Genomic DNA, 10,649 nt, shown 5'->3' with positions numbered 1-10,649 from the left:
TATATATATATATATATATATATATATATATATATATATATATATATATATATATATATATATATATATATATATATATATATATATATATATATATATATATATATATATATATACCATTATTGTCACTGCAATAAATTATAATTCTTGTACGCCAATTCTTTTATTATCTTCGAGAATAGTCATTTGTATAAGGGTTATGCATAGTTTTAACGGCATCATTTATTCGGCATTCTGCATTATGATATCTTCTTAATTACTGTTGCAGATTATTTCTGTGGGGAGTTATACAGAATGAAGTTTTACTGGCACAAAAACAATGGTAAAATTATGATTACTGGGGACTTCATGTTGGACGAAATTTTCTTGCCGCTTTTGCAATTGCCAGCTTTTTCTTGTCTTCGGCAAATTTCCGTCTCAATTCTTCAAGATCTAAAAAAAAAGTGCGGAGGAATTAAGTGCCTTATTTTCCAAAATGACAATGCTATTTCCTATACCAGCCTCTTTAATTCTTAAGAATTTCGTTTAAAAATTGGTATCCTAATTTTCAAAGTTCCCTTTTTTTCCCCTTGCAACTTCTGTGGAACAACAGAAGCAATGCTTCATCTTTCGTTTAGAAATGCACGGTTTATGGAAAAAAAAGAAAAGAAACTTACGTTTCAATTTTGACTGTTTCAATTGGAATGAATAGAAAGCAATGCTTTCTTCCTGAAATTCAAATTTATTCATCTTCGACAACATGGGATTATTGTTTAGTTTAATTGGAATTAAGTGCGAAAAATTTTCCCTCTTCATCAATTTACAGCGACAAATAGGACGATCAATAAACTGTTAGCTTTATCAGAAATTGGCAATTTTTTCCAACAAAACATTAAACGAACCACGCGCTTTTTCTTCTTTGACAATTTCAGCAAATCCTCCTTGTTCTTCACAACAATAGCGCGCGGTACAGGCTTATAATCTGAAAGTCATTTTAATAAACTTAATAAGCTATTTAAACTGAATTTCAACCACTGAATTTTGACCAAATAAAAAATCTGGGAATTCTTTCCGCAAAAAGTGACAAGTAATATACGCGATTTTGTAACAGTTATCCATCCATCCTTGTCCGGTACATTAGCCATCCTTTTCGCCTTTCGTTTTTCCTAAAACATCATAAATGAAACGGATATTCTTAAACATATTTCCTAAATTAATAACAAATAAAAAACTGTTTACATCAGAAAACAACTCTACGTGAATGTTCAATTTCGTGCAAAGACAGAAGATGTCATACTTCCAGGATCTCAGTATCATGCTTTTCGATGTACGAATCTACGCTTTCCTGTAATTGTGCTACCGTCTTGAAGGATTTGCGATATTCATCACACGACTCTACAAACAAACAATTATTCAATTAATCCATAATTCTATATCCCATTTAATCTCGCAACTATCGTTTTAGTTTTCACAGTTTTACACGTTAATGTTTTGGTTGTTTCTGTGAACATAAAGAAGCTCGTATAATATCATCTGTGAATTATAAGATAACATATGAAATATAAAGTAAAGGCTGGTGTTAAACAGTAACTCAAAAACCTCAAAATTGTATGAAACTAAAATAATGCAAAGTTTGGCAAGTAAAAGGAATATAAAGTTTCACAAGTAGAAGGTTGAAATTACTTGCTGCTCCATTATGTGTCAGTTCAACATCGATTTTGCTCAAACAGAGAAATGGAATCTTTTCACAATTCTGTAATGCTTGCTCAATAGCATCTTCCGTTTTAAAGTGTGCAGATGCTGTGTAAAAACCCTGAAAAAAAAAAACGTAAGAAATATCAAAAAGAGAGAAATTTATGCTAAAAAAAAGCATGAAATTCATACACACATACTTCCGTAATTTTATCACCGGTTGCTGTTCCACGTTGTGCGATTATTTCATCCGGTCTACCAGAACCAAGTTCAGCCAAAATCCGTCCCAATGTAACCTATAATTTTATCTTTTTCAAAAGACTTTTTCCTTACCCTTAATTCTTCCAGTATTATTGTAGTACCAAAAAAATTTCAGTTTCAAGTTAAGGAAAATCTTTACACTTACTGGAGTGATATATGGAGGTATATTGGCAACAATTAACGAACACTGATTTGTTGGATCTTTCTTTAAAAATAGATGCCTTTCCGAATTGAATTTTTCACTGATTCCATATCGCAATGCTACAAAAAGTACAGTAAACTTTTGCAACAAGCATCAACGAATGCTTAATTTCAATGAAATTGATAGAGTATAAATCCATTCATCTTCAAAACAAAATATATTCAGGTATTTTTTTTTAAAGATATTTTATTGAACTCACTTTAAATGGCATGGAAAAAGAACAAAAAAAAGAAAAAAAAATTCTGAAAAAGTTTCAGAAACATCAAATGTACTTTAGTATAATGAGAAATAAAGTTAAATTGCTTTAATGTAATGAGAAAATTTATGGTAATTTTATTCATATTTACAATTACGAAGGATAAACAGAAGAATGTCAAATGTCAGAAATTATCAAATAATAATCTAATAGTTAATGTTAATTTTAATCTGATGATAAAAAAGGCTTATCGTAACATCTACTATGAAACTTAAAACAATTAGATACGACCAGTGATATTTTGAGACGTCTAAAATTTACAGTGATTATTTGCATATTTCATTATTTGCAATTTCATTTGATAGATGATGATGATCACACTTCTTCCCTTACATATTTCAGTTTATTTTACTTTTATTAAACTTTTATTTTTTTTCATTTAAGAATGAATAAATGCCGAGTCATACTTAATTTTGCTGTAAAGTTTTGTCCGATGATCAGATAGTATCTTTACTTAACTTACTTTTCACTACGAAATTTTGAATATTACGAGTCCATATTACTTTGATTTATTCAGCACTATGAGAGATTGCTCAGATATCATATCTTTAACCCTAACTTTTCACTTCAAAAATATATTTATTCATGCAAAAGTAAACCATAACAATAAAAATAAACCAACTAACTTCGCAGAGAGTTATTATAATCGATGCTGAGCAAAATTTGCATGTTGTCATTGGCATTGGAACTTGTTGATGGAACTACATTCTTCTCCTTTGTTGATACTTTTCCGGGAATTTCCACTTTTCGGATTTTCTTCTCCTTACTTTTCTTTCCTTTCTTCCGCAGTGTTCCCGTTTTTTCTTGCTTTTTACTTATCGCAACCATAACTGCTTGAAAAAAATGACTGAAATTTTTGAAACTATTTGAAAAGAGAAATTTGACAATGGGAACTACTGACATGTCACATTACAAATCACAGCTAACAATGATATTCAGTAAAGAATACTAACATTCACACCATCAGTAATCACAACATTAGCTGATAATGATGATAATGACGATTGACAATAGCTGATGGAAGGTTACGTGGAAGTCAATTAGATGAGTGTTACGTAAATGTCATTACAGTCATTACATATATGCTACATTACATACGTGAAAGTCATTAAATACGCGTTATGTGGACTTCATTAGATGCGTGTTACGTGAGAATTATTAAATACGCGTTATGTAGACATCATTAGATGCATGTTATGTGAGAGTTATCATATACGCGTTATGTGGACATCATTAGATGCGTGTTACGTGAGAGTTACTAAATACGCGTTATGTAGACTTCATTAGATGCGTGTTACGTGAGAGTTATCACACGTGTATTACATAGAACAGTCGTTGTGAAATGGAGAAAGGCATTACGGCCGTACAATGCGAAGGAAAAAGATGAAATGATTTTTGAGGTCCAAATTAGACGGTGTTTGCAATTCGCCACCATGCCTAATGGAAATTTGGTTAGGCCAGGCCAGGATACTGCTGAGATGTGACACATTTGACGCATTTTTATTGATTATTTTGGGATGGCTTTTCCGAATTTAATCTTATTGAATGTTTAATATGGATATCGTAATCTCTTAAATTTATTAGCACATTGTCATTATTCATATATTTTCGAAGTTTTTTCCTCAGTTGAATGATCTTATACGAATTTCGTTAGTTTATTTCACAGTTAAATTTCTTTTTTTAAAAAAAAGAAAATGAAATTTAGGATTCGATAATTTCTCAGGAATTAAGCAACAATGATCTCTCATATCAACAGTGAAGATAAATTTGAAACGGTGCTTAAATCACGATACTGTAGCAAGAGTCCGTTAATGAATATATTGAGCGAGCGAAATAAGGTAAATTTGTAATTTTTAAATTATCTGCTTTTTTAATGCTTGATAATTACAAGCGTCATGTAGTTAAATTTAATCTGACGAATTCGAAGTTGATTAAATTAATGAGTTTGAAATTTATTTTCTTTAAGTGGTTAACTTGAAGAAAGCTTTCACTTGTTCGTAACGCCTTTTCTATTTCCAACATTCTTACATAAAATATGATTTTCAGTAAAAAAAATTCTTCAATTTATCTTAAGGTACTGATATGGCGACAAATGTGGATTTGGCTTGCGGAAGCGGAAATGCAACTCGGTCTAAAACAGGTATGTTTTTTTTTCGCATGGGATTGATTATTTGCGAAATAAATAAATATAATTACTTTCCAAACATGATATGGATATCAACTGCTTAAATTTTCTCTTAAGAAACCGTTTTTATCATTTGAATTTTTGGTTTGATACTGGTTATTGATTGCTAAATAAATATGATACAATTAATATTTGCAGAAATAACTGTATCATTATATAAGGTTTCCAGGTTATATATGTGGTGTTAAGTGAAAAAGGATGGTTCCTGATATAATCAACTCGAATGTCGTGATATATTCTTAGTATAACGGAGAACTTGAATCAATATTTCCCTTAATTACATTCATCTCTTAGTTATAGGTTACTGAAGAGGCAATTGAAGAAATGAAGAAATCGAAGGAAGTGATTGATTGGGGAACAATACGACGAGAGGAGAAACGTGTCAAGCATGATGTCATGGCCCATAATTATGCATTTGGGAAAGTAAAAATTTTTATGTAGAAAATTCAACAAGAATTATGTAAAAATGTAGCATAATATTAATGCTATCTATAACCGCTAAATTTTTTTTTTTTCAGATGTGTCCCAAGGCAAAAGGGATAATACATTTGGGGGCAACATCATGCTTCGTCCAAGATAACGCCGATTTAATTGTTCAGCGGCAAGCTACTGATTATATACTGAAGAAGTATGTTTTCTTCAGAATTTCGATTTAGCCTTAATCAAAATATTTTGTTATATTAAGCTTCATTTTAGCTTAAATTTAAAAATATCTCGAATATGTCTTATCTTTTTTAATCACACGTTGGAATTGGTGTCCTCTTTGTTTTGCGTATATTTTTCTAATTTTGACCAACATGTCAGACTATGCTGTGCGGATGCATTAAACAATTTCAAGTTCACAGTGTAAATTGGTTAGGAAAATAATGAGATTTGTAGGCTTGCAGTGTGTCTCAGCCGTCTAGATGATTTCGCCGATAAAACGAAAGATATTGTTACCGTTGGACGGACGCATTACCAAACAGCATCACTAGTAACTGTTGGTAAACGTGCTGCGATGTGGGCTCAGGAATTGTTGATGGTTTTCAAAAAGGTAGATTAAATATATCGTTTCACTATTATCGTTTATGTATCCTGAAACAGCAGTTTTCCCTTGTTTATTATAAACCTACATTTCGATTGGAAAAGGTTTCAATTCTTCAATATTCTTAATATATCATATTTTATTGTATTTTGAATTTATATCCTTCGGAATTGATTTTCATGGTTTATAGCATTTCTATTTATATCTTTATGAACTAATCAAAAATACGTTTCATTCAGATACATGCATTCCCTATGCGTATTTCACACATAATAATGACAGGAACATTGCTACGTTTACACCCGATTTTTACAAATATATTGCGAATAAGAAGTGCTATTATATTGTGCTTTTTCTTATCCCTTTTCCTACTTTTCTGTAGTATTATTAGTGGTAAACTTTAATTTATTTATGATTAATTACAGTTGGAATATTTCCGGGAAAATATGCGTTTTCGTGGAGTAAAAGGTGCAACAGGAACACAAGATTCATTTATGGCATTGTTTCATAACGATGAAGCGAAGGTAATTTTATTTTTATTGTTGGTTTTCGATGCTTACCAAGTGAACGGTTGTCAGTTGCCATACGTGATAACAATTGTTGTTCATTCACTAGCTAAATCCAGTGCTTTTATACATTCCAAAAAAGTGAAGAATGGTTTGTTATAAAATAAAAAAATGGTTTGTTTTTAAATAATTTTTGTTTCCCTCGCCATTCTATGCTATTTCCTCCTTTTCTGTTGATCTATAAAAAGCAATTTTGAGGTAGATAAATTGGATGAATTAATAATGAGAAGTGCTGGTTTTGCGTATCGTTTCTATATCAGTGGCCAGACATATTCTCGACAGCAGGTATTTTTATCGGAATAACTGAAGTAACGCTTCTATTTAATTAAAGAATGAATAAACAGTTGGTGTAACACTACAACGCTAGAATAAGTGATTGTAATCTTTAAAGAGATTGAGATGTTTTATATAAATTTTGTCCTTTTTAATGGTTAACTTAGCAATTTCCCTTTTACTTAGCAAGTTTGCTTAGCAATTTCTCTTTTACTATGGGTAAGGAAAGTATGTGAAATGGTCTCTTAGGGCATATAAAAAGCGGAATATGAAGTCTCAGCCATAGTTTCCATCAATATCGTCAACAGATCAATATCGTCAACAATTACAAAAAAAAATTTCCATTCTAGGATTGTGATCTTGTCAATATTTTTGCAGTACTGGGAGCTGCAACGAAAAAAATTTGCACAGATATACGAATATTACAGGTCTACTTTTGTTATTAATAGATTTTAATCTGTCGACTTATTTTAAATTTAATCTTTTTTATGGTTTCAAATAAGTCTACGTTAAATTTAATGGTTTAGCTGTAGAAATGATATGCTTTTTATTGCCTAATTATTAAATTCGAATTGATTTTAGGCTTTTGGTGAAGTATTTGAGCCATTTGAAAGTGAACAGATTGGCAGTTCTGCAATGCCTTACAAACGTAATCCAATCAAAAGTGAGCGTGTCAGTAGCTTGGCTCGAAAGCTGATGAGTGCACCTCAGGTATGTAAATTTTAATCTTCCATTTATCGGGATCAGGATAAACCAGCACCAGCGTAATGTGAATTCCCAAAAGATGAATTACCACATGCTTGGCAGAGGCTTTGAAATCTTTTTTGAAGTCCAAATGCGCTTAACATCTATTACCTTCTATGATTGATGGTCAGAAATCTGATCTTGCAATGAACGGGTTTTCAGTGCAGATTCTATAATATATTAGGTTTGCTCTTCGGTTACACAGTTCCAAGTCCAGAAATTCATGGCCAGTTTTGTTTAAGACTGTTTGATTTAATTTCTTTGTGATTTAATTTCTTCTTCTGCAGGATGCGTTGCACACACTTGGTGATCAATGTCTTGAGAGAACCCTCGATGATTCCGCCATTAGACGTATATTGATCCCAGATATGTTTCTTCTTGCTGATGCGATTCTCACCATATTTCAAGTAAATAAACATAATTTCTTATTTTATCCTTAACTTTATTGATGTTAAGTTTCTCTGCAACTATGTTCCCATTATTTGAAATCTGAATGATTTTTTCTTTTCGAAATAACCATCAATATGATGTTGGATTGATTGACAAAGGATATGACACTGGACTAAAAAGCAAATGGCAATAAATTACACATAAGTTGAAGTTTACTATTTATTTGAAACTAATCAGATTAATTCTCGCATCTTTGCAGCACATTGTGGAGGGATTGACCGTGGATAAAGAAAGAATTGAATATAATGTCCATGCGAATTTGCCATTTTTGGCACTGGAAAAGGCAATGATGTTACTAACAGAGGAAGGCGCTGATCGACAGGAAGCATATGAGAAAATTCGGGAAGTAACACTGGCTGCGAAAGAGGCACAGAAGCGGGAACGGGTTGATTTGGAAAGCGTTCTGGCTAATGTCTTTTTTGACAAGGTATCAGAAATATTTTGACCTTTATGGTATTCAACAATTGTCACAAATTCATTATCCTAATAGTTGGTGAGAAGCAGGAGTCCGAGATTGTTAAACAATGCTTCTTTCTATGTTTAATCTGTAATGTATCTGAAAATCTGGCTTTGGATCTTTAACAATACGTAAAGCAGAAATCAGATGCCAGTACACTTTTTAACGCTTCAAGTCTGTAAGTCTTATGTCGTATCAACGCTAATCGCTTTTTTTAATTTTTTGTTGGCGTAGAAATTAATGTAACAGTCGAAGATAATGGAAGAAAATAGGATTTATGACAGTCACCGTAAAGTTTCCTTTTAGCACCATTAAAAGGCGGGAAATTGGAATCTGATATGGATAGAAACTTCTAATTTTAGATTCGTAACCGAATACTCGAACTGGCAAAATCACCGCTATGCTTCACAGGACGTTCATCTTCGCAAACTATACATTTTTTGAATGAGGAATTACGTCCAACTATAACGAAGTATTTGGACGATGACATGAAAGCGAAAGTACAGCTGGACGTCTGAAGATGTGGTAAAGATTTTTCAACACAGTAAGGCTCAGTACTGTGCTTAATTGTCATACGATTTTTTTCCAGTGAAACTTTCTCTTTTACTATCCAGAATCAAATAGCACTTTAGTCACCTAATTGATAGATGAATTGTAACCACAATGATAATATTATTAGTGTGGTACTTTTCGTTTGGTGGAAGTCTTTTGCATCTTGGTTCTAACCACTTTTTAGCCATACTGGTTATTTTCAGTGCACTTTTGATTTTTGTATTGGTTTTTAATCTGTCAATATTGATCAAAATTTGAAAATGGTATCATTGAACAAAGTCTTCTGCTATGTGGTGTGTGCTTTCCGATTATTATAAGTATGGAATTTTAAAATTATCATAAAACGAGCATAATGAACTGTTGAAACGAACAGTTCCAGAATCCTGTTCAGTTGCAATCCTGCATATAGAGGGCAATAATTCCATCTAACTAAAGATTTATAAATTGATGCGGAAGGTCTTTGGTCGTGCTGATTTTGAAGAATTCTAGAATCACTATGAATTTCTCATAAAAATTTCTATGTTTTTTTTTCAATGAAACACAGACTCTCAATGAAAAGTTATCTTAGATATTTTCTGATGCTGCTGATTTACCATTATTCGGGAAGCACTGAAACTCCTACAAGTAATTCCAGAATTTTTCAAAAACGAAAAAAAAACCTCTTAAATCATTCTGTTTTTGAAGTTAATTTTCTCAATAGAAAATTATCTTAGACATTTATGAATTTCTGTCATTCGATTAAATTCTCTCATCTATTGTATTCCCGATATAAGAATACTTTGCAATATCCTTTTTATTCTTTTATTTATTCGTATTTTTTAGCAGTGGTAGATTTACTGTGATTGTTCGTTCCCGAGGAAAATAGAGTTTTCTCATGCTACTAAACTGTCTTTGAAATTTGTAGTAATTTTAGAATTTATAGCTTTTAGTGAATTGAAATAAATACGTTTGAAAGCGATTGTATTTTCACCGGCACTGGTTATTCAGCAATCAAGCTTCTTTTGATTTTGCTACACAAATATACCTGCATTTGTCCAACAAAACTTGATGTAGATCGGAGATGATTTCACGCAATCTCTGTTCGATTCCGAAACCATAAAACCATATCTCGCTGTAAAATATTCTAATTAATGAAAAGCAGGCTAATTTCATTGCTAATCACTTTCAATTTGGAAAACAGATGATTGTGGTTTTTTCAAAGAATAAAAGATAATACAATTTTATTTCTTTTTTTTTTTTTTTGCTTAGCGTTAGCTGTGATATACTTGTACTCATAAAACAAGGAACTAACAATTTTTTCTCTTCTCTTTGTCATCGGTAGGTGACGACACATTGAAAAATAATTTCTAACTCTTTCTTTCATAGCGACAGGTTCCTGTGCGAAAAGTTCCATTGATCGTTTTACTTTTGCACGCTAGAAAGGTATCACATTAACTAGTTTAGCGAGTATAATTGGAATAATTTTGTCGGATGAAATCTTAACAATGTTATGATACTCATAACAAGTTGTCTATCAATCTCTTTGATCTGAAATTCAACAGCATCTTTGTTAGTTTCATTAACATCTTAGTGATCACTTTTAGAATTAAGCATTAGTTATAAGCTAGCTAACCTGGATGTTATGTAAAAATGCTGGATAATCCTCATAAATTAGCATATATCGAGATTTTTATCTTTTCTGAATTCCATCCTTGTTCATAAGATTGTTTCGTATTGTCTGAGAAAATGATTTAAAAATTTTCAAGAAGATGTTTCAGAAATGTTATGCAAGAAAGAAGAGAAGGTTATGCATGCTATAGAGTTACATAAAAAGTAATCAACTTTGTTAATTATGAAAGAATTGACATTTTAATTAACATTTTCTTTTTAATTAACATTTTTTTTAATTAACATTTTTTTTTTTTAGATTACAGATAGCGACCATATATGATGCAATTACTTACGATGTTTATTCATTCCTAACTTTCAAAGAAACGATTTGTTCAAAAATATTTTTTCTTTAATAAAC

The 10,649-nt window shown here is 31.3% G+C and overlaps 3 protein-coding genes across 3 annotated transcripts; 1 reads left to right on the top strand and 2 right to left on the bottom strand.

Annotated features, from left to right (window-relative positions):
- Nucleotides 1-152: 152 nt before the first annotated feature.
- LOAG_07405 (hypothetical protein) lies at nucleotides 153-3,229 on the bottom strand. The gene is made up of 9 exons (XM_003142938.2): nucleotides 3,017-3,229; nucleotides 2,078-2,193; nucleotides 1,872-1,967; nucleotides 1,663-1,792; nucleotides 1,277-1,374; nucleotides 1,076-1,145; nucleotides 882-961; nucleotides 657-708; nucleotides 153-432 (listed from the first exon to the last, which is right to left on the bottom strand). The coding sequence occupies exons 1-9, from the start codon at nucleotides 3,216-3,218 to the stop codon at nucleotides 347-349; spliced, it is 930 nt and encodes a 309-aa protein (XP_003142986.1). The 5' UTR covers nucleotides 3,219-3,229; the 3' UTR covers nucleotides 153-346.
- An 861-nt stretch (nucleotides 3,230-4,090) lies between these two features.
- LOAG_07404 (adenylosuccinate lyase) lies at nucleotides 4,091-8,849 on the top strand. The gene is made up of 12 exons (XM_003142937.2): nucleotides 4,091-4,228; nucleotides 4,465-4,530; nucleotides 4,876-4,998; nucleotides 5,094-5,203; nucleotides 5,455-5,608; nucleotides 6,025-6,123; nucleotides 6,364-6,450; nucleotides 6,789-6,866; nucleotides 7,021-7,149; nucleotides 7,470-7,589; nucleotides 7,832-8,059; nucleotides 8,452-8,849. Exons 1-12 carry the CDS (start codon nucleotides 4,127-4,129, stop codon nucleotides 8,605-8,607), a joined length of 1,452 nt encoding a protein of 483 aa, XP_003142985.1. The 5' UTR covers nucleotides 4,091-4,126; the 3' UTR covers nucleotides 8,608-8,849.
- Nucleotides 8,850-9,631: 782 nt separating this feature from the next.
- Nucleotides 9,632-10,298, bottom strand: LOAG_07403 (hypothetical protein; the record flags this gene model as incomplete). Its single annotated transcript, XM_003142936.1, has 3 exons — nucleotides 9,632-9,752; nucleotides 9,907-10,055; nucleotides 10,254-10,298. The coding sequence occupies 3 exons, from the start codon at nucleotides 10,296-10,298 to the stop codon at nucleotides 9,632-9,634; spliced, it is 315 nt and encodes a 104-aa protein (XP_003142984.1).
- Between the last annotated feature and the right edge of the window lie 351 nt (nucleotides 10,299-10,649).

The sequence above is a fragment of the Loa loa genome (genome assembly GCF_000183805.2).
Source record: "Loa loa unplaced genomic scaffold supercont3.206, whole genome shotgun sequence".
Taxonomy (NCBI): Eukaryota; Metazoa; Nematoda; class Chromadorea; order Rhabditida; family Onchocercidae; genus Loa; species Loa loa.
The sequence above is the reverse complement of the archived record's forward strand: the minus strand, read 5'-3'. Positions and strand labels throughout refer to the sequence as shown.

Excerpts from the sequence above, each read along its gene's own strand:
- LOAG_07405 (XM_003142938.2), bottom strand. The coding sequence starts at position 3,218 with ATGGTTGCGATAAGTAAAAAGCAAGAAAAAACGGGAACACTGCGGAAG. Across the intron at positions 962-1,075 it reads GATAACTGTTACAAAATCGC|ATTATAAGCCTGTACCGCGC; the intron begins GTATATTACTTG and ends AATGACTTTCAG. Across the intron at positions 709-881 it reads CAAAGAAGAAAAAGCGCGTG|GAAGAAAGCATTGCTTTCTA; the intron begins GTTCGTTTAATG and ends TTTGAATTTCAG.
- LOAG_07404 (XM_003142937.2), top strand. The coding sequence starts at position 4,127 with ATGATCTCTCATATCAACAGTGAAGATAAATTTGAAACGGTGCTTAAA. Across the intron at positions 6,867-7,020 it reads CAGATATACGAATATTACAG|GCTTTTGGTGAAGTATTTGA; the intron begins GTCTACTTTTGT and ends AATTGATTTTAG. Across the intron at positions 8,060-8,451 it reads CTAATGTCTTTTTTGACAAG|ATTCGTAACCGAATACTCGA; the intron begins GTATCAGAAATA and ends TTCTAATTTTAG.